We start from the raw sequence: 23,532 nt of genomic DNA, 5'->3' as shown, positions 1-23,532 counted from the left end.
AAAATGAGATCTGACGTGTCTGAATCTGGGTCTTGATCTGAAAACAAGGAAGTCTACAAAATAAAACCCACCTCAAAGTTATGACACTGCATATTCCTAAACAATAAAGACATATATTTTATATGTATTTTATATTTAAATTCTGAATCAAAAACATCCCTTGCCCTTGTCTTTCTTATAGGTAAGGGGAGTGAAATACAAAGTCAATGGCCTACATCCACATATTCTGACTATACGAGATTAACTGGAGATAATTTCAGCACTGGAGAGAATAATGTGATAGAATAGTTATAGCCCATGGATACCATTAGAGTATTTGTAATCTCCCTATCCGTCCCTGACTCCGGGTCCTTCTTGAATGTGGGTGGTCTGATTCTCTGCCCTCTTATGCTGTTGGCTACTTTTACAACTGAAATAGTTTGCACTTCTGTGACCTTAGGCATATAAGCAGTCCGGGGGTCTGTAAAACAGTCCTGCAATCTGACTGATGCTTTCCTTAATCTTGCATTTTAAGGGAAAAAATCTCCATTTAGCAAACTGCCATTATATTGCTAATGTCAAGCATACTGTATACCTCCAATCTCTTGTAATCACCTCCCCTCACTGCTTCACATCATACATTTTCTATTCCCTTTGATTTTACTGTCACAACATCCTCTCTTAAAACCCTGCAGTCAGCTAATGGAATCCATACACTAGCATGGTTCCTGTTGTTAGTTAAAAGCAGTTCTTGTTTTGTCAGATATTCAGATCTCTTTCAATGGCATTTAATGAATTACTAAATGCAGCTAAAACTTTGTTTATAACAAGGAACGTTTCACTAAAGGGGGTGACAATTGAAGTGAGTTAGCCAGAGCTTTCAGTATTCTGAAGATAGCCTTACAGCATAAGGCTCACTCCAGTCCATGTTCTTAAGAGAGCTGGAGTTTCAGAATTCATGGTCTCCAATACTTTGGCCTCACTTACAGTAGGACCATATGTTCCTCCACATTCGTTGAAATTGGATGTGTGACGGGAAGGATTTATCATTGCGCTTTAGGTTATTGTTGTTCAGAAGTCCAGCACTAGGACTTCATTAAACCCTCTATTGTTAACAGCTGGGTAGGGAAGAATAAGCCTTTCACTAAGAAATTACAGACAAACTTTACAGGGAGATTTTATTACAGCATGCAGTTGATATTGGCAAGAATGGTATAACTTGTGGTGGAAACCTTCAGCTATTTAAATTGCAGTAGATCAATCAGGTCAGCATGTTTTCACAGCGCCTTGGGTTTCTGTTAGAAGAGGCAATCGGACTGCAGCAAAGTCTTCTAGTTAGCACAGCTCCAGTACAGTGCATCCAAACAAGGACATGTCAAATTTTCTTTAGGATCTCCAGGGCCATCTAAACACGCAATTGTATGGATCCATGTCCATGCTGCAATTCCAGAGGACCGGCTGCTCCTCCCTTCCTATCCCTTTCCGGCCCGTGATGGTGCTGCCATAGCAACAGCTGAGTCAGTCTCTCCTGTTAGCTGCAGAGCCTGCCTCACAGCGGCTCTCCAAAAGCAAAAAGCTGATCACTGCTGATTAAATGCATCTTTCAGCTTTAGCTGGGTGTATCAAGCCCAGCTGTAAGGGTCAGTGAGTGTGTGGAATCCTGGGGCAAACGCAGTGATAAACAAATGGGTAACGTCCCCACTGCTGTGAAGCACTGCCTGAGCTACCAGAATCTCAACAGGGACTATTCCTGGCTTGCACATTCACTGCAGGAAGAGAAGGTGAGGTGTCTGTCTTGCATAAATTGAATACAAATTCAACAGTTAGATACAGAACAAAGGTATGCGCCATCCCTATATCTCTCACTCATTGAAGATTTCATATATTAATAAGAATAATAATATATTTTCCTTCTAGTGATGTAATCTACAGATACCAGTATTTTAAAAGGGCTTTTCACATGGCAACATGTGTTTGTTCAGGTCTGTTTCCTTATTATTGCCGTGTTCAGTTAGACCGGAATGCGATCAGACAGAGTTACTGGCAGATGATGTGACATCACGCCACAGAGGATCTGGTGCCTGTAGCGCTGTGCTTCCTCCTGGTTACTCACTTAGTGCTGACTCCTACTTCACGTCACACAGGGGAGACATGTCAGAGGAGCAGCCTCAGTCGCTTGGTATCTCCATTTTTACTAATGTCTTCCTCATTCCTTGATTTAGCAGCTTTAGAACAAATGAAATGCTAACCTGATCACCATCTGAAGTGATTTTCTGCAGACAGTTGTATCCACCTTTAACTATGTCCCTCTTTTTTTTAACTTCTACAAATTCTGCCCTCTCTGGGACAAAAAATATTTTCCACATACTTATATTGCTACACTGCATTTTCATCTTTCTTCCGGACATTGTTAAAACAAAATACATGATTACTACATGATTACTTCCTCTGAGTGTATGCTGAAAAAAATAATTTAGTTCAAACAACAAAGTAGACTTTTGAAAACACAGCACAGCTGTGATACTTAAGTCAATTTCAATACTCTCTTCAATGACTTCACTTTATTGCTGCAGCACAATTTAGATACAGATAATAGAATATAAGAATGTAATTCTCATTTGTTTCAGAAAATTGCCATAAATGGACTGCCTACGTTTGTTAAAATCGTGGAGGTTGGACCAAGAGATGGCCTACAGAATGAAAAGGTATATTTTTGTAATTATTTGACCTTTTAAGATCTACTCATTTGAAGAGAATGTTAAAACTGAATCCATTTTTAGCCAAGCCTTTGTTTTACATGTGTACTTAAAAATGTCTGTCATGACTTTTATTATAGCAGTGTGATATAACACATTTCTTTTTAGCCAGAGAGACATGATGAAGTTTTGATTCCCAACCATGGCAGGAAATTTGCTGTATGCCATTAGTGTGCTTGATTAAAAGCTTTGGTAATATTATTTTTTTTATCTAAAATTGCACCATTTCACGGTATGATTAAAGTGTAAACACCCTCTGTAATGAATTATGAGACGCTTGTGTTTTACTCTTTGCACAAAAAGGGGATTTGATGTGAAACATGTTTATATTCCAGCACAGAAAATGCACCTTATGTTGACAAGATGTATTGAGATGTATGAACATACATAGAAAGACATCAAGAAATAGAGTACATTGGTTTTGTGTTATTCTTTGAATTTTCATCAGAATGATATGCCGAAAGCAAAACGGGAGGACATCTGGTCTGTTGGTGTTGACTTAAAGCTGAATAATTAATAAAATGGCATAGGCGATGAACAAAAAAGGTTTAATTGAATGGCTTACTGTTCCTCCTAAAATACATGTCAATGTAGGTCATTCTAAAACATTAAAACTTTCAATCCCAAAGTACACATTATATTGCTTTTTCTGAGGTTTTGTCACAAATGTTTGCTATAGAATTAAACAACATCCATTACATTACATAAATTACATTTGGTTTTACAAACAGTTAAAGACTTGCTTATTGGAAGCTTTGTCCAGACTGATTAATGAATAATTATTTGAATAAAATACCTGTTTCAGTTTTACAGAAAACCCAAGGAAACAGCGCAGTTTCAGAAGAGTAAATTACGGTAACAGAATAGTTTCATTTTGAGAGTTTAATTAAGAAAAAATATATAAATTACAGATCCTTTATGATGTATCAGACTTCAAAAGGAACAATGCCTAGAGCATAACACATGATATCCTGGGTTCTTATTACCTGCACAAAAGAAATCTGTTAATGTTACTGGAGACACTTCCTGTGTCAAGAATAAACCACACACAGTATTACAGGAACATTAGCACACTGAAGCTCGATCTGCTTAGATTGCATAGGCTAAGCACAGCTAGGCCCGGTCAGTAATGAGATGGGAAAGAAAGTCCAATTCGATGCCTCAGTATGGCGACTGGAGGTTCCAACCACGGGAGGAGCCACTAAACCGAGGTCCCGACAGCTCGCTCATTAGAGATCCCCTGGCACTGCCCATACTGGGGATCATGCCAGGGGTTCTTGCCAGGGCAGACTAGAGGCCTGGTTAATTTCCACTCTGGGCTCGCACAGTCTTCCCCCCCGAAACGTCTGCCTTAATTCAGTCAGCGAAGCCCTTTCTCGTCCACCTGCCCTGCTTTGTAGGGGGCTTCCAGCTCCTAATGGTTTCCACGCTCACCCAGGTGGGGGCAGCATGTCAGCGCTGGAGGACATGGCTGCCCTCCTGTATGTTGAGGAGCTTTGGGATAAAAAGTGCTATAAACAAAATCTTTTTAGAATTTTTGGTAGGAATATCTATTACCTTCATATTTGCTAACTTAAAATATCATAATGTATGAAAAACCCTGCAGTGTTCCTGAAAATTCAGCAACATTTTCTGATTTCCATTTGCTTTACGAATAGTATTAAACAACATATGTTTTCCATTTTTTCTTTCAAATATTGTATTAATGAAATAAGCACCACATGACCTTATAATCTGTCGGAAGTATGACATGACTTTACCAGATGGTTCATATGCTGGTTATGTTTAATGCTGGTAAGGTACATCTGTCTGTTATGGAGTCATGCTTCATTTTCTCCGTTATGGAAAGGATAGACACGCTGTATCTTTCATGGCTTTTAATTTTCCATCGTTGTGCATTTGTGCACTGTAGAAGTGCTTTATAAGGAACATACTCCTCTAGGTCAAAGACCTAGCCAAAGAGTGAGAAGTTATAAAGTTCAATCAGTGGAAATATGTCATTTTTAATTCCATTGAGCTAACAAAACATGAAGACAGAGCTGAGTTCAAATCAAATTGAACTCATTCAATGTTAAGGGTATGTCCAACACAAAGGTGTAGAAATAAATCAACAAAAACAAGCAGCTGTGAAATGCAATATACTTCGGAATTTAAAGGGTTAGTTGAGAAAGTTAGACGTAGGAAAGACATATGATGTAGGCAAGAGCACTGAAGACCAATCAGTGACTTTATTAGGAATAATACTGCTGTAAACTGAATTAAGTTAGGAGAATAGTCTTAAAAGGGTTTCATTCATCTTACGTGCTGCTTGGTATCAGACAGAATTCTGGCTGGTTTCTTCAGCTGGAACCTTGCTGCTGAGGTGCAACTGAAGTCCCAGTCCCAGAGAGAGCACTGACAACTGCCAGGCACCTTTTAAACTCTTTGAAATGTTTTACAGGAAATTGTTCCAACAAAAGTCAAAATTGAACTGATAGATATGCTCTCGGAAGCCGGTCTACCAGTTATTGAAGCCACTAGCTTTGTGTCATCAAAGTGGGTCCCACAGGTAATACTTTTTTCACAGTCACACTGTAAGGGGATACTCATGGTGTTCTCATCAAGTGTCTCTTGATGCTCTCCATATACTGCAACTACTATATTTTCATATTTACAAAACAGCTGGTTCGGACTACTACACACATTTTGTTATAGCTTCTTAGCATTTACAAGACGTTTTCTGTACAGAGTTAAAAGAGATATAGTTGCTCATTATGAGGTCATTTTAATCACATTTTCATAAAAATCCTTATAATCAATAAATTACTTATTACAAATATCACTTTGTTCAGATTTATGTAGTACTTTTTGTCATGTCAAACTTATTGTAGAGTACTGATGTGTACTTCTGCCAGTAAAATAGGAGTACTCTTGTGGTCTCTATTACCAGACCATCTGTGTGTATATATTTAGTCATCATGACTAATTTACCTTTATACAGCCCAGAAATACTACAATAAAGATTACTCTTTTAAAGAGACTGAATGTTTAAGACACATCAAATATTTTTTCAGAATAAAGAGCAGATAAGTGTCACAATGTTATTGAACTCTGTTATTATCATTCTTTACAAGATAATGAATTGGTCTTCCACTGTGTCTTTTTGATAATATTTATTTCAAAGATGGCAGATCAGACAGAAGTCCTACAAGGAATAAAGAAGTTATCTCATATTAAATATCCAGTTCTCACTCCTAATATACAAGGCTTTCAGGCAGCTGTAAGTAAAACTGTTCTTTCAAAATATATTTTTTTACAAAAATAGAGCTTTTCTATAATTCATCTTCTTTTTTCACTAAAACTTTGCTACCAATAATATCTGTGCATATCCTGCATACAAGCAAGAAATAAGCATTTCAGAATTAGCTAGCATTGGACTATTGTTCCTACCATTAGGTCTGGGATTGATTGATGAAGTAATACATCTAATTAAAATAAGTATTATTAAAATGTTAGGCTTTTTCCATTTTGTTTTTGACCTTTACATTATTTTCTTAATTTCAGTCTAAATCAAAATTGGGCCTGTGAAGAATTTTGATTTAGGATGGTCCAAGTCACAAGTTTGACCTAGCTGTCCAAAAGAATAAGTATAATCTGGGCTGGTTCATTCTGAAATTGGGATGGACTGGGGTTCAGGACTATTGTATATTTATGCATGCATTAAGGTTTTAAGCTTCAAGTGAGGAGGAAAATTAGTAGGTTATTAGAAGCAGTTCTCAGAAAGACAATTACTTCATTACTTTTAGTAGACCTCAGCACAGTAATTCTCACCACAGCACCACATACTTAACGAAGCGATAATGAGCTGCTAGATGGATTTGTAATCTGGTTTTATTTTCTTAGGTTGCGGCCGGGGCTACAGAAGTGGCTGTGTTTGGGTCTGCCTCTGAAACCTTCAGCATGAAGAATATTAACTGCTCTGTTGAAGAAAGCATGCACAAATTTAGCGACATAGTCAGATCAGCAGAAGAGGCAAAGATACCAGTCCGAGGGTTTGTACATCATAGTCTTACACATCCTACCAAGAGGTAGCAGTTCACAGGGACTGCTTTTTTGTAAATGTTTACTGCCATGTTGCAAATCCTTTTCCAATGCAAGCCAACTGTGCATAACATCTGTGGTAAATGAACACTGAGCCAAACAAATGTGCAGCGGATTGTAAATAATGTGGCCAGCTCACTATTACCACACACTGTGGACAGTCTGGTAGCTTGACTGTTTGTACTGTGTGTTATTTTATGAGAACATTGTTTCTAACACAATCTGAATGGGAGACTGCTGAATAATTTCAGAGTGGACTTAAATACTAGCTCTTAAGGTTTCACGGCCTCAAGAATTACAGCTCAATGAAGAATTGGTTTACAATGTTTACCTTCATTACATCACCTGTGGGGTTATTTTGGAAGCTGACTTTGAGGACAAATAGTATGCCATTCTCTAATGTCTATGAAAGTAATGTTTTTGCCTTTTTGGAGCGACACGACTAAGTATCCAATCTTTATGTTAGCAAAAAAAATTTGCTCCAACTCTAGAGCCATTTCAGCTTTTCCTCATACTATGTTGCTGTAGTGTTATTTTTCACACTGTATATCCATACACCTGTGTGAAATTCAGAATTCCTCTTTAATTTGTCTAAGATGCCTTTTAATTTCAGTCCACATTCCACTTGAAACTAAAGCCAAGGTTGCTGAACTGTGGCCTGATATGTATTATGTAGTCGTGCTCTGATTCAATTTTAATTCTAAGCAAGCCTGTTAACAGGACTGAAAAATAAAAGACCCCTGTAATGAAAAATGAGCTGTTGATTCATATCATTGTTAACATAGCTCTCTAAAAATGTTTTTAGGCAAAGAAACCCTGGCAACAATCATTTACTAATGTATTTGTAGTGTCAGGAACATCAAAAATGCAAACCGTAAAACTTACAAATAAACAACCTGACTGGCCTTTCAGCATTCTGTAAAAAAGATATTTTGCCTTCATAATCCTTCATTGATGCACAGAATGTTCACTGTATTTATTTTATTTGAACAGAATTTTGTAACGGAATACTCAAACAGCTTCAAATTATGTTAGAAATTATAGGTAAGAAAGTCCAGTTCCAGATGCTCGTTTAACCTGGTGTTTCGTATCCGTTACAACTAGAATGCCAGATGTGGCTAACCAAATCCAGGATGTTTCAAATAGTGGAAGCAACTCTTTAATCTCAAAGGAACCAAAGCAGAATTACCATGGATACACATCAGTTTGACATCCTCGTTTTTGTTAAAATGACTAAGTGAGTGATGTTTGAAATGACTAAAGAACATTCTTTTCCCAGGAGGAGAGAGGCTCTATGGAAATTCCAGTAGCTGATTGTAAGACTAAAATATTAACTAAGGACCCAAGCCCAAGAGAAACATTTTCTGCTTTACCAGTAGATTTTAAGTGTGCCCTGTTAGATCATCTGAAGGCAAACAGTAAATATTTTCCAAGCATATAGAAAGGACACACTACTTTCCTATCCTCTATATTGTTGATATGAGGAACAAATGTTAAAGACAAACACAGATCAAATGGTTTGGTGAAGAGATGAGATACTAGAAAAGTAAGAACGTGCCAGTGATTTGTGTACTTCTGAACATATACAGAATTTGTGATATTTTGTGTTTTATTACCACCCAAATTGTATTATATTTTCCACTGTTTTCTAGAATGGTTCTGTAATAGGTGTAAGTTATGATATTATTCTCATAACCGGAATTGCAATGAAAGGTACAACGAATAGGACCTAATTACTGGCACTTCAGGAAAGGCCTCAGTGGAATACTGTTGTATCATAGCAGAAAGAATCCACACTATGAGCAAAGAAGAATTTAAGAATTTTAAAAAAGAGAGAACAACTCAGGACTCAGGAAAGGAGCATGGTTTTTGAAGAGAACATCACCCCCCCCCCCCCCCCCACAATACAAACTGGAAGCTTTTAAGGCCCAGGAGACAATTTTGCTTTGCCTGCATTGTTTTTTTCAAAAGTTGTTTTCTCCCCCAGACCATTCATAAACCCCTAAAAAGTGAAGTAGGACCCTGGCAACAAGCAGCCAGGATGGACCTTTATCCGCAGGTATCATTCCCAGCAATGATTGTCACCGGCAGATCAAGCCCACTGTTCCCAGGCCGTGTGGGGAAGCATGCAGTCTTCACCGAATACAGGAATCAGAATGAAACAGCAGGGCTGATAGCAATAGCTAAGACTGCACATGTCCCCACTCTCCCTGGTTGCCCAGCCTTTAGACTTCTGTGCTCACAGGACCTAACACTCCAAGGAGCATTTTTAATTGTGTTTGACTGGGTATAACTTCCTTCTCCCAGACATACATGATCATCTTTGTGGTGCCTCCCTATCAAGTCTCATTCTATCTTTATGAACTGTTCTCTTATACTCTAACACAAATCCCCACTGGGTTAGTCGACATTAAACATATTTGAGGCATTTCTTTTACTTAAAAGAAGATGCCGTTTTTATTTTAAAAAATCATGTACATTGTGGGAGTGTTGTCAAGAGATTATCTTTGCATGAATATTTTTTCAAAATCTGTCCAGTACGTTGTGGGGGAGACACCTGACAAGACCTCCGTCTCCCTGGGCAGGCTATTTCCAAGCAGAATCATTAAGTCTCATCTACAGAAATGGAATATTTTACAAGTTTTTCCACTGACTAAATCTCAGTTCATGAGGTGCTGTAATTGAGGCACAGGAGATATGCTGGTTCATGAGGGCCATACCAAAGAGCAGTGGTATTCACAAGAAACCAACAAGCCCATGAAATGACATCCTGACAGTTTAACAATGTCCTGGATGTTTTCAAGATAAATGCATTCTAAACATTACGTTAAAAAATAATTATAACTGGAAGAACAGTAAAATACATCAAGCTTTTGTTTGACCTTTCTTTGTTCAATTTTTAGAGCAGGCTGACTTCAGAGAATAGTGCCATGTCTTTTAAAACCACTGCTGAATTCTGTAAAGGGAAAAAGAAACTTGTCTTTTATCCTCTAATATTAAAGGAGGCTTCACCTTAGTTAGTCCTGGATTAATTATCTTCCATCCTGCATTTCACCTTAAATCTGAACATGAAGCGCATTTCTTTTGGGTTTGAATTACAGTAGATTGATCTATACTTACTCAGTTAAATGCAAGGTGCTAAATAATTCTTGAATGAGTAAGAAAACACAAAAATGCCAGTGCCCAGAAGCTTGATTGGAATGAAACATAAATAACTAACATGAGAAAATTAATTTTGAACAAATAAGAGCATGCAAATATTATATATTTATTAAATATTTTAGTGTGCAAATATAACTTCCCTTTAATATTCGTTTTTGACTAGATTTCACTACAATAAATATTGAATTTCTATTGAATTTCTACAACACCACTTGTAATACAGCTAACATGTACTTTCACACTTTCTAAAAAAGAGGACAGTTAACTGATTGAATCACACAAATAACAATGATCATGTCAGTAAACATGTGGTAATATGTATTGTATTGCATAGCCCTTTCACTGAATGCTAAATTCTAAAATTAATATATTGTAGATATGTGTCCTGTGCACTAGGATGCCCCTTTGAAGGATACATACAACCAGCTAAAGTAACAGAGGTAAGTTTGAGTTTTTTAATTCTATACTGTGCAGTATCGTGTAATGAAATAGCCATGAAGAAAGTTAAAGGTACAAGGGGAAGGGAAATATGGTCCGATTGGTCATTCTGACACTAGATCCACAATGTTATCCTGGCAAATTATCACAGACAAAGTGGCAGCATGCAAGAAGAATATGCTACACTTCATCTGAGCACAGTGCCACAAAAAAGTTTATGAACTCTCTAGGCTGGTCCATATTCTCTCATGTTTTGGATAATTACTAAAATGTAATGATGCCTTCATGCTTTCATGGGAGTCTTAGAGAAAGATGAAGACAGTCAGATTAAATGTATTACACAATATATTTTGATTAATTAATGATCCAACATCAAATATCCTGAGGTGAACAAGTCTTCTAAACCCTCAGAATCAGTAACCTGTTGCACTGTCTTGGGCTGCCTTGGCTACAATTAGGTGTTTCTTTTAACGGTTTATCAGTCTCTCAAATAGGCTTTTAGGAATTAAGGCCCATTTCTTCCTATAGAACTGCTTTAAGTCTGTGCCATTTGAGGGTCTCCATAAACAGCTGGCTGCAGGACCTACCATCCAATTTCTCTGGGGGTTTAGGTCTGGACTTTGACTTGGGTTAAATCTGAATGTGAAATTTCTTCCTCTTCAGCCTTTCTGTTGTAGATCTGCTGGTATGTTTAGGGTCATTGTCTTACTGCATGAATCACCTTCAGCTCAGCTTCAGCTTACAAAATGTGCTGATACAACACAATATTCATGGTTCCATCAAAGATGGCAAGCGATCTTGGTCCTAAAACAGCACAGCAGGACAAATCCACAACCCTCCCACCTCCATGCTTGATGGAGAGGTTGAGGTTCTTCTCTTGGAAGACAGAGTTTGGTTCTGACTAAAACAAAACATACAAAACATTTCTCAATGTGGCCATTTGTAATATTTTTATAAATTTGTTACATTTTGTGGCCAATGTAACATTTGACTCACTTGTCCAGAAGATCTGGAGTTTTCTGGATCCTCCAGATGATCTCTTTGGAGAACTTGAAATGGGAGGCAGTGTTCTTTTTTAGACAGGTTTTTTTTTTCCTGGCTATTCTCCCACGACCAGTCCTGGGCAAAGTAACTGTGAATTTTTTCCATTTGTAGATTATGTCTACCAGTAGATGGATAGAGCCCCAAATGTTTAAGAATGGTTTCATTTCCATTCAAAATACTTTACTCATCCCTTTAAACTTTACTCATCCCTGTTTCTACTAACCTGTATTTACTTGTTACTCAGTTATTAAACCACAGTTATTTAATTGTGCGAAATAAACTAGAGGTTGACATATTATTTCACAGAGACTGATTTTTTTATTATTATTTTTCTACTTCATACACCATTGTGTCTCGGAAACACTGAACAGATTAGTATAACCTGCTTTGTTTATTTCTGTTTAAGACCTGTTTTCATTAAAGCGCTCATGTTTAGAGACGATAATTTTCTGTGATTTTACCGAGTGCTCACAAACTGTCTTGGCACTGTAACCATTTTCCTCACCTCTGGCACGTGGTCATCGTCACGATACCTTATGAAACTTCAGCTTCAATTTTCTCATGTCACCATGAATTCCGTAAAGGCAAACACAGTTTACAGTATATAGTGTGGAAAAGGATGTTCTCTAATTTAACTTACAACGATCATTTTAACAGTGCCCAGTGCACATTCTCTTTTTTACTCTTGTGCAATAGGAATGATGCACTTCAGGGTGCTGGTTGTGATGTTATAACATCACTTTTTCCTCCACCACCCCAGGGGCAGCGCTGTTGTCAGGCTGTCAGTCCCTCTCAGTAATCCTCATCTCGTTTGTGGTGAGGAGCGCAATGCTCTGGGATCTCCTCTTCACAGTTACCACATCAAGTACAAGCAACTAATCCCGTGTGGGAAGTTAGTCTGACAGGCACGGTTTACATGGCAGGTGGCTAAACGTATGTACAACCTGGGCTGCTGTGAGATTTCCCTGGGAGACACCACTGGAGGGGGTACGCCGGGGGAAATGGCCAAGATGCTGGAGTGCGTCCTGAAGGAAATCCCAAGCCGGGCCCTGGCGGTTCACTGTCACGACACCTACGGGCAAGCCCTCGCCAACATCCTGACAGCTTTACAGGTACTGTCACTCGCTGGGCGGGCACCCCGAGCCTGCAGGAGGCTCACCTCACACCACGCCGCATGTTACACACCAAAGCTGAATACTGACTAACAAGAAAGCTGTGCCCTTTAGAAAAATACATGGTGTTACATCTTTCAGTTTTTGGAAGACTGTGCATTCATTTTTCAAGCCTAAACCTTTAAAGTTTGCCAAATAATAACAATATAACGGATTTGAAAAGAAGACCGATAATGACAAAGAAGACAATGACAGTGGTGATAATACTTTGAATACCTGACATGATGCCCTTGTGTAAAAGCCATTGACTTCAGTATTTCCTACATCTACTAGTCTGCGAATCAGTCCCACATTTAGTACCAATTCAGTAAATGAATGGTAGGATCAGTGGCATGGTGCTTAGCACTGCCGCCTTACAGCTCTTGGGGCTGGGTCTGGGGTCTGGGGTCTGACACTAGACTGGGATCCTTCCTGTGAAGTGTGTATGTCCTCTCCACGTGCACATGGGATTTTGTTGGACACCTCAATTTCCTCCCTCCTTCCCGAGAAAATGCTGTCGGGGTAAGCTAGTCTCTAAACTGTCCCTCTGTGTTTCAGTCGGTGTGTGTGCTCTGTGACATGCGGGCATCCACTCCAGGCTGTAGTACTGCTCTATGCTTCTGGGATAGCTCCATGTTGCTGTGACCCTTACTAGGACTAAATAAGAAGGATGTGTGGCATCAATGAATTCCTCCAATTATAGCAGACTCTGTAGGAGCTTAAGACCCCACCCCAACCAAACCCTGGAATTAAAATAATCTAAGTGGAAAGTAGCAGTGAAAAAAAAAAGAACCTAAGGAAACTACTGAGCACATAAAAAAGAAAAAAGAGCAATGAGCTACTCACTTCAATAGTGGTGTTTTGTATAGCCTTTGTGCTTCTTTCACAGTTTGTCTTCCCCAGGAGTGCAGAAGGACTCTTCATCAGGTTAGCAGATGTAAAGGGTCAGTACAAAGGCTCACCTATTCAGTGTCTGTTCACGTGACAGCCCCCTGTCTTTCACAATGCCTTCAAGTTCAGGGGAGAAGATAGCCTGCAGGGCTCCTGCCTCGTCTGTCTAAGAGCTGTTGAACTTTGTGACAAGGTTGTGCCAAGCCATCAGAAAAACGATCCCTTGCCTCACAGACACACATGGCAAACAGGATAATAAAAAGTAGAGACCCAGAGCACCAAAGCAGTCTTTCTAAACCACGGGGTAAAACAAAGCTCCAGGTACTTGACAGATGCCACGCTGTTGACAGCCACACGGTGCACTGCGCAGTCGCTCCTGTGATGGGACTGGTCAGAGAAGTGCTGCAGAAAGCTCCTGCCCTTCAGACACTGCTCTCCGCCTGGTGTTTATTGCCATTTCAAAACCAATCCAACAATTACTATTGCTTTTTTAGAAAGAAACGTCCAACTCTCCATCCTTTTTAAATACAGTACACAATTATAATAAACAACTGTTCAGCTTTAGCTGCAACACATCATACTCCAACTGCAGCATTCTTTGACATGAAAAATGTAAACCGTTTTTTTTAAGCGGTAAATAGATCATCTCTTGAGGGAATCAAAGTCTTTTGGACTTTATAAGAGCGCAAATGTTTGTATATAAATAAGATGACATACAAATCTTGTTATTCTCAAGAATGCAGAGATCTTACTTTGAAACCACTCTTTGAAGTGCTGCAGAGAAGGACTAACATAATGAAGAGCAAACACTTATAATGAGAGCAAAACTACAGCTTTCACCATCAAAAAGCACCCGGCTAACAAGAGACTGAAGAAACAAAAAACAATGACTAGATTAGAATAAGAAACTAAGAGACTATTGTTTACCATGCAGCATGATGGCAGTTTTCAGCTTCACATGTTAGCATAATTTACCGAAACTTCAGACACAGACTCTGGCTCATTTGCAATGCCTGACTGGACTGAGGAGAGCCAGGAGCATACTTGTTCAAAACATGTTAAATTTCTTTGTGTGAATCAGCATAAAACTGATTCATTACAGCTGCAGAACGACCACAAAAAAATAATAGGCAAGGAAACTTAGCCAACCATTTGTAATTCCCCAGCTCAAGAGACCTGATGGAAATTAAAGATTTTATCGTAGCCTTTCATTATGCAGTGGTAGCACTTCACACCACCAGCTGTGACAGAAATGAATTCGTCTAACCCTGTCAGAGCACAGTCACCTCTGCTTTTGTTCAATATAAAGGAATTCCAAGTTCTGTGGACTCCAATCCATTACAAATTCACCTTCGGTGTGGCACAAACTACAAAATGTGTACTTTTCCATTCATGGACTTGGCTTTTTAATTCATCAAGCATCTTGTTTCAGAAAGGTACAAACTTTGCTGTTTTAATTTTAATTGCAATAGTAATTAATTCACTTTATGATTAAAAATGTGCATAATTATTTATTCTTCAAAGATAAACCTCAAAAGTGATCACCCCCAAATCATTCTGGGAAGAATTCCACATCTGTCTAAACTTTGCAGAATTATTATCACACACTACATAAGTAGTGACCAACCAAGATACTTTGTTAAAGTAAAGTGAGTTTTGAAGGATGCAAGATTGTTTATTTAGGGAAAAGCGAACAGTATTATGTTTAATAAAATGTTCAGTGATCTAGGTTCTGTTGCCAGAAGGTATAACTTTATTTATAAATGTTTGTTTCTATTTATATTGTTGCCCTAAGAGACCCGCAGTAACATTTCGACATTTTGTGAAATTAATAGTTCGTAAGGTTTACCATTTCCCAGCACAGGGGTCTTGAAAATGTTTAGATGGGGTCTTTCACCAAGCAGGATATTGTTGGCCAGACTTCCTAGAGGAAGCAATGCTGCCTACAGGCCTAAATCTATCCACAAGAGGCTGAACAGTAGGGGCTGTCTAAATGATATTTAACAGAAACTAGGTGCCTCCATATAGACTATGGAAGCTTGCCTTGGCTTTGGAAAAGTGAGGAGACACAAATGTACTATTTTTAATGCAATGCAATTACTGAAATGTTTAAAACTATCTGAATGAAATGGATTACCTTCAAGTGTAAGACATACTGCATGCATTGGAAACAAGGAATCTGCATATTTTGACATCATAAGCTCTAGACAGTATCACTTTATACAAAATGCCAGCTAATAAGACATCAATGCAGTTCTAAAATTTAAAACCAGTAGAGATTTTAAAATACAATGTTAATAACAAGCCTGGTTTCAAGCATACATTTTTTTAAAGCCAGTCCTTACCTCTGCAGAAAGTGCCCTTTCATTTCAATGCACCACTGCTGCTTAGCAACATTCACAATGGCATATGTAACTGTAAACCTAATTAATGTCCGGTTGATAAACACACCTCATGGAAGATGACACACAAAGTAGTCTGTGACTATTCTACCACATCAGAGGAACCCAAAATATTTACTAAGCTCTCTTGTTAGTCTCCATAAACTAATCTTTTTATAGTCTGCCCAGACATTTCTAAAGACTACAGAGCACTTTTTTAATGATGTCTTTAAAAATCATAAAACTGCAATTGAAATTCTAAAGCATGGATCTAAAACCACTAAAAGAAGAACAGGATATAGGGTCTTAAATGGCTTCCATGGGATTACATAGTGTGTGCTTTTAATTATAAAATTTCTTGTTGTTGTTTTGTGAAGGAAAGATTATATTGGCTCTTTTAATTTAGTGCTTCTTTGGGAGAACCTTTGGTGCAACTGTGGCATTTCCTCCTATTTTGACAGAGATTGAAACTGAGAACTGAAGAGAAACGCTGCTTTGTTAATCGAGCTCCAGATCAATGTTTTCTGTAAACCAAGAGCAAAGAGGAATCACAGAGGAACCCCAGCAATGCGCAAGCAGCTGCACCTTCTAGTAAAAGGCTCCTTTAAATCTGGTCATGTTAATGATTTGACAGGCTACAATTAACTTCCATTTTTAATTGCATGTTAAGCTGAGTGCCTCATTAGGGTGCCTTCTGCCCTAGAGCTTCAGTACCTGGTATGAGTGCCAGGCTCTTGCTCTGATCAAAGCAGTGGAAAAACTGACCCCTTTCCAGGATCTAAAGTCAAAAATCAATAGCACTATGTTCCAGAACCATCGATTTGAAAGAAACTCAATTTCAAGGACTAAAAAGAACTGTGCATCTTGCAACCTACTGTATACACTGAACTTTTAAAGCTTGATTTAACTCTTAATTTAATCTTGATTTAACTTTAATTCTTAAGAAAAGACACCACAGCTCTGGAATTGAGTGTGAACTCTGGATTGAAAGCTGTCTTTTGGCAGGACTCTGGTAGGGAAAATCTTAACAGTGTACCCATCTAAGTATGGTTTTTCTTCTACTCTGTTGCACAATGAATGACACCATGTAATTTTAGTATCTTAAATTAGAAAAAGAAAATGTGTGTTCAACCATGATTAACATGGACTAACTTTGCCAAAACAATACTTAACCAATTTACTATTTTTTATCCTGAAAAAAGTGCAATAACCATAAATGTTCAAGAATCTCTCCCTATTGCAATTCAGGAGGCACTGTATCTTTACCATCTTCTGAATTCAGTTAAGAATTAGCTGGGTCTTTAGTCCAGTAAATGTTTTGTTAGACAAATATTTTGTAACATTAGTCTTTTGAATTTTTCACTGCATCCAAGGCACTATTTTGTTGTTTGAATATTAAGTCAATTTGAAACTAAATCGTACCACATTTCATTGGCTAAATACAGCTTTTAATGGAGCCAGCGCAGATTTCTGGATTTTGCAAACTTAGTTGAACATTGCCAGTTTGAGTTTCTGAACAAGTTTTACCGTATGTGATGTGAGGTCTGTGTTTTATTTCAAATTCTCTACCTGAGACCCGAGGCCTCCTGCAATTAGAGTATTGAATGGATTGACAAGGTAAATTACTGCTTAATGTTTACACAACAAAATGTCTGCCCAGTACAATATCCTACGCTGATGTCAGTAAAACCAAAGTCTGGAAATGTACAGTATAACCCAGAGTTGGTGATTTCTCTGTGCCAACACAAACAGCTATTAAAGGTTTGCATGACAGAAATCTTACGAAACAGTGCTGTGAACCGACCATTTATTACAAGTTAACAAGTAAAGCAATTGTCATTAAAAGCCCTGTTTCTTTGGGATAACTGCAGTTACGGTAGCAGAACCCCTAATGGAGCCTTTTATTGATCCTTGATAAAACACTGTCGGGGTCACAAGAAGGATAATGCGTTAATTTCTCTTCACTGTAGAATCTCCCAACATCTGGCCAAGCAACGGAAGCTGGAAAACGTCTTTAATATTCTCCTGACAGTAAAGTAGACATGTGGAAAACATTGTGATCTCTTAATCTGGAATGCTTCTGAAAAATAGACATTTGGATTCATAATTTGTAACGGTGAAGACAAAGATCCCAGAACCTGCTGTAAATAACTCGATGGCTTTGAAGACAAGGCACATAAATGCTCATTTCCTCCTCCTGGAAAGGAACTAGTTAATAGTCATGCACCTGCATGGCAAACACTATAAATAACAGAAGCTTATCATGTGGCAGTTGTAAAGCAGCCTTAATACCGTTTTTATAATAAAAATGACAAGCTCCTTTCTGTGCTTGAAATATTAGAGATATAGACAACTGTTTGGATTCACAGATGTGAGAATGTTAAGGAAAGGCTATTTAATTCAGCATATCTGTTAACTTCAATTGCGTTTCTAAACAAAAGGTATTACAAATATATTATATTATTTACATGGTTATTAAGGACCAGCTGATAAATTGACTGCATCATGGAGCTACGGTGTTTTACCTTAATGTACAGAGTTGCAATTCGCCCCGACTTTCTTTAAAAAAATGAAAGCACTTCATATTTCATTCAGTTCAGCGACTGTAATGACTCTCACTCAAGACCCAGGGAGCACATTGATAGATATTTACATTGTAGGCACATTGTTCATATTTTTTAATCTATTTTTAATTGACATGTGCTTTCTTCACAACGCCTCATGAAGCCTTCTGTCAAAGAGCAGGACGGATGACTCATCAGCCATTCACAGGCTATGCACATATTTGCAAAGAATTATGGGTGCAATGGCACCCTTCTTGTAAGAAAAATAAGACATACAGGGTTGCTCACCACATGCTGTAAATGGCCTGTAAGTGTATAATAAATAAGCTGTTTTAATGGTAGATATAACCTAGAGAGCAGGTTTTGCTAAAACTGAAATCCCTCAAGCACAACTCATACAGCAGTGACACCTTGTGGTAAACTGCATTGTGAAGAGCTGCTCTAGGCAGACCACTTACTGCTGCCTCCAAATCAATCCAGCCTAGTCTGTAACACGGCATTATGTTTATGTAAACTTCTGAGTCCAAACTGAGCAAAAAGGTATTGTAATGTAAAAACGAACAGAAGTGAGTGGAAGAGATGAAGTAAATTGGCCAGAAATGAGAAATTAAATGAGAAAAAGATTAAAATTCTATGGAGGCCAAGAACTAAACTCTTAACCAGCAAAAGAAAAAAAAAACAAGACTTCTTACATGAAACTAGCATTGCCAAAATCATCACGGTGTTCATCTGAGTAGACCAGCACTGGTTCACATGTACAGTGGAACAGTTTGTAACAGGGCCATCAACTGTCTCCATCAACATGGAGACTAGACATTTTGTGGTGGGACTATAAAGACATATTATCTTCCCGAAAGTACAAATTCTGTAATTATTTCAATTGCAAGTTTTCTCCACTCAAAATAGAGTGCAGAAAAGTTAAACAAGAACAGTCCAGTGATGCATGATTCTTATTTGATGTGAAGAGAATATTCCTATGTGGATAATACTGGGGTATTGTAAGTAGAAACTGTCTTTACGACAGTAAAATATCAGCTTTGTGTATGTGTTCCCCATGCCTGTATTTTCTTACACCAGACATCTGTTAGTCAAATAATGTACAACAGAGGTCCAATAATAAGAGACTGCACAACTCCTGTCCGAGAACAAAACATTTTCCCATTATACTAATTATTTGTTCCATCTGATATTATAGTAGTAGTGACAATTCCCTTAATCTTAGCTCTTCTGTTTCTTCTTGCTCACAATGATAAAAGCCCGAACTCTTTATGGCTGTCTTGAGCTTGCCAACCAAGCAGGGTCAGCCATTTATACAGCGCCCCTGGAGCAGTTGGGGTTAAGGGAAGCCTTGCTCAGGGCCCAACAGAGTAGGATTCCTCTGCCGGCTGCGGGATACGAATCGGCAACCTTCCAGCCACAGGCGGAGATCCTTAGCCACAGAGTCACCACACAGGTTGTAAACTGGTTGTGAACTATGGCTTAAATATAGTCAACAGAGTTCAGCTGCAATCAACCCATTCTGTTGTGTCTTTCATTCAGATGGGGATTTCTGTGGTGGACTCCTCAGTGGCTGGTCTAGGGGGTTGCCCCTATGCTGAAGGAGCCTCAGGAAATGTGTCTACTGAGGACGTCCTATATATGCTCAATGGCTTAGGTATTGATACGGTAAGTGTTGTTTGAGAAGATAAATAACCTTTGAAGCTTTATTTCTCTTTGCACCTGATCAGATTCGTGATCTTCACCCTAGATGCCTAAGATTAAACAAGAAACTTTCAGAACTGCAATCCTTTACAGTATGAATGAACGGCCAGAAATAGTCAGAATATTCATCTCTTGTGAGTTGTAACTTTTAACCTTGCAGCTTGACAAACAGAAAAGCAAGCTTTCTGTTTTTGAAAAGAGAGCAATTTGCCTGTAAATGTAATACAAGAAATTCACTCACCCTGGAAGCACAACAAGCAATAGAAGTTGGGGAAAAATAAAAGCAACAAACACTTGCATGGAGTGTTTTAATTCATCACTGAAAAAGATAACCACAACAAATGACTTCATTTAAAATCTAGTGTAAACAGAATGTTCACAGGTAAAGTCACAAAGATTTATGGGAAACTAAAGGATATGCATCCGTTTTAGCGACATAAATGAAGGTTTATCAGGAAAACGTAAAATGGTTATTTTATTTAAAAAAAAACTGATTTTCCTGTGACTGTATCCATTGAAAGGTGCTAACAGTGCCTACATTAAAAGCATTTGTCTACAAATAAGGAAAATGTCAGAGCAGAGAGAGTCTTTATCCACAAGAGCCAATTTATGTTGACAATATAATGAAACCCGCACAAGTAAACAACACACATGTACTGTACATGCACAGGAGAATCATCTGTTGAGTTGTGGCATTGCCGCAGCTATAAATAAGAATTTAAACCTGTTTGTTTTTAAGATGAGAAAATCAGTATCTTCGTTCTGAGAGGGAAAAAATGAATTAATTAAACAAAGGGTGCGAAGGACCCTTTTAGGATGAAATGTTTTAGGCAAGAATCGTACCTGATAGACAGGAGTAGGTTCCGGAAGATCAACACCGACGATTTTGTGACACACTTTGGCAATACTCCCCAACTTCAGATCGCCAAACCCATAGATCAGTGCAAACGTTAAAGCAGATTCTATCTACCTTAAAATGTTTAAGCGTCCTTAAAGCTAACAAGCTAGGACTTTCTCTGCTCTACTCGTTACATTAAAAACTGTTTTACTGCTAGGGGTCCCCCTTGTGGTTCTGATATAAGTTTATTTGTGCTTCAAAAGATTTGATTTCGGACCGTGTTTGCCACTGCAGGGAGTGGATCTTGACAGAGTGATGGAAGCTGGGGACTTCATCTGCAAAGCCTTAAACCGGAAGACAAGCTCCAAAGTTGCTCAAGCCATCTACAAGCCCTAGGTTTTAAACTGTTGTTTCCTATCGAACAGGAAGAAAATATGCCATCATGCGCTCCTCTGTGTTATCTGTTCACCTGCGCTTTGATATGTACTGTATATTTTGCACTGTTACCTATCTATGCTGCAGGAAAAAGATACAACCTTGTAATATAAAGCACTGCAGAGCCGAAGTACATACTGTATATATTAATGCTGATAACCATTTTAAAACCAACGATTGTGATCGTTGCAATTTCTAATCATACATTTGTGTGGATTTTGGATGTGTAGTCTACTGATGAAATGAGAAGGGAAATCATTCCACACTTGTGAAAGCAATTCCTTTGAGTTGGTGTTTCCCGAACTCCATGGTCATTCATTTCCTGCTAGAAATAGTTGTAATTGGATTCAGATTGGAGTCCTAGGTAGGTCATGGGGGCCACCACACTCGAGAAACCAGCAAAGCTGATCATTATCATCAGGAAAATATATTTTCATTTCCTGAATTCTTTCCAGGCAGATGGTTCCAAGCACCACCATGTTGTACATATCTATAACTTTACTTTTTCCAGTTTAAGTCCCTCAGAAATGTTAATGTCTCCCTTCTGCCAAACACTGAACCTTTACCTTTAATGCTAAAAACAAGTGACACTTTTCCTCATCATAGGATTGCAGAAATGATGGTATTTTCTTTAGTAACACCACATCTTCACATGAAATGCTTGACATTTTCCTATATACTGTAAGTTAGTGGAAACTATTTTTCATTCAATAACTTCGTTCATTTAATGTTATTCATGCAATGACTAATTACTTAGTCAAAGAGAAATTATGCAGCACATCCTAATATCTACCTGAAACAGTAGAAGTTTTTGGAAATAGTGAATAAAAGGGCTTTCGAAACTTTTATGCCCCAATCACTATCACATGAGCCACTGTCCTTCTCCAGCAGTGTTGAGATATTAACTGTATTTATTATCTCAATATAACTGTCCACCTGCTCCACTGGGGAGAATTGTCATCTACATCCATTCTGAAATTCATTCTGAGTATTTAGAGTTTTATCCAAAACAGTTAATTCAAGAGCTTTGATTTCCCTTAATTTTGTTCTCAATTATGAAATTCTTTTTGGTTGCTTGCAATGATTCCTCGTGCCTGATGTCCAAACAGATGTCCATCTACCGGTGTCCTCAGTGGTGCATGAGTGCAGCTACTGACATCATACAACCACACAGGGAGCAGGTGTGTGACTGAATGGAACTACAGCAAACCCTCGGCTCAACAGACACAATGTGCTAAAGGGGAATTCTGTCCGTGAAATCCTAAATACTAGACTTTTCATGTACAGTACCTTCTGGATTTTTCACAATAAGATTGCCGAAACAGATCAAATGACTTGAAAGCAATAAACATTGCAACATTTCTCATAAAGTGCGAAGGTCTCTTCTATTCAAACTTCCACGGTCCTGGCCGACACAGGTGTGGGTAAAGAGATCAGTGCCACCTGGGACCCAATAGCATCTGCCCCCCCGTTACTGTCCTGGACCGGACCGGACCAGAAAACCTAGCTGGGATGTGTCCAGGTGGAAAGACTGGCTGGATTGAACAACAGTATACATTATTCTCTAACATTTTATTTAAATACAGGATTGCAAACAGATCCCAAGTGATCTTAATATTAATTAATATCTATTATTTAAATATAGTAATAATACTAGGTATATAATTTATGAAATATTATACAATAGAGACAGTAGTGGCATCAGCTGCTGCAGTCAGGTCTGACAGCTAAACTCTGAGCGAAGCCTGGAAACCTCTGTCTTTCTAGTGTTTAAATGTAATTAAATAAAGATATTATGTAAAATGTCTTGCATCCAAAAACTAACCGACGTCAAGTTGTTTCAAGGCCCAAGGTCCCGAGCTTTCCAAAAAAAAAAATGCTGGACAGAAACTCAAGGAGCAAAAACACGTCAATTTATTGAGTAAAAAGTGCACCAGCGCACAATACACAGGCTTGAGCACAGCTGTGCCAGCGCTCAATACACAGGCTGAAGAGTATTTAATCGGATTCAGGGATCATGCCACTCCCTACAAAATTAGAACACGGCGAGTTAAGATATGCAAAGAATTTGGGGAAAAAGTGGCAGCAGTACAATGTCAATCAGGAAGGTAA

The 23,532-nt window shown here is 38.3% G+C and overlaps 1 protein-coding gene across 1 annotated transcript; it reads left to right on the top strand.

Moving 5' to 3' along the window:
* Positions 1–1,482: 1,482 nt before the first annotated feature.
* On the top strand, positions 1,483–22,790 carry hmgcll1 (3-hydroxymethyl-3-methylglutaryl-CoA lyase like 1). Its single transcript, XM_006638859.3, has 9 exons — positions 1,483–1,760; positions 2,607–2,684; positions 5,176–5,283; positions 5,899–5,994; positions 6,618–6,766; positions 10,354–10,417; positions 12,383–12,571; positions 19,986–20,111; positions 21,280–22,790. Exons 1-9 carry the CDS (start codon positions 1,665–1,667, stop codon positions 21,379–21,381), a joined length of 1,008 nt encoding a protein of 335 aa, XP_006638922.1. The 5' UTR covers positions 1,483–1,664; the 3' UTR covers positions 21,382–22,790.
* The last annotated feature ends 742 nt before the right edge of the window (positions 22,791–23,532 follow it).

This window comes from Lepisosteus oculatus, chromosome 17 (genome assembly GCF_040954835.1).
Source record: "Lepisosteus oculatus isolate fLepOcu1 chromosome 17, fLepOcu1.hap2, whole genome shotgun sequence".
NCBI classification, from domain to species: Eukaryota; Metazoa; Chordata; class Actinopteri; order Semionotiformes; family Lepisosteidae; genus Lepisosteus; species Lepisosteus oculatus.
The sequence above is the reverse complement of the archived record's forward strand: the minus strand, read 5'-3'. Positions and strand labels throughout refer to the sequence as shown.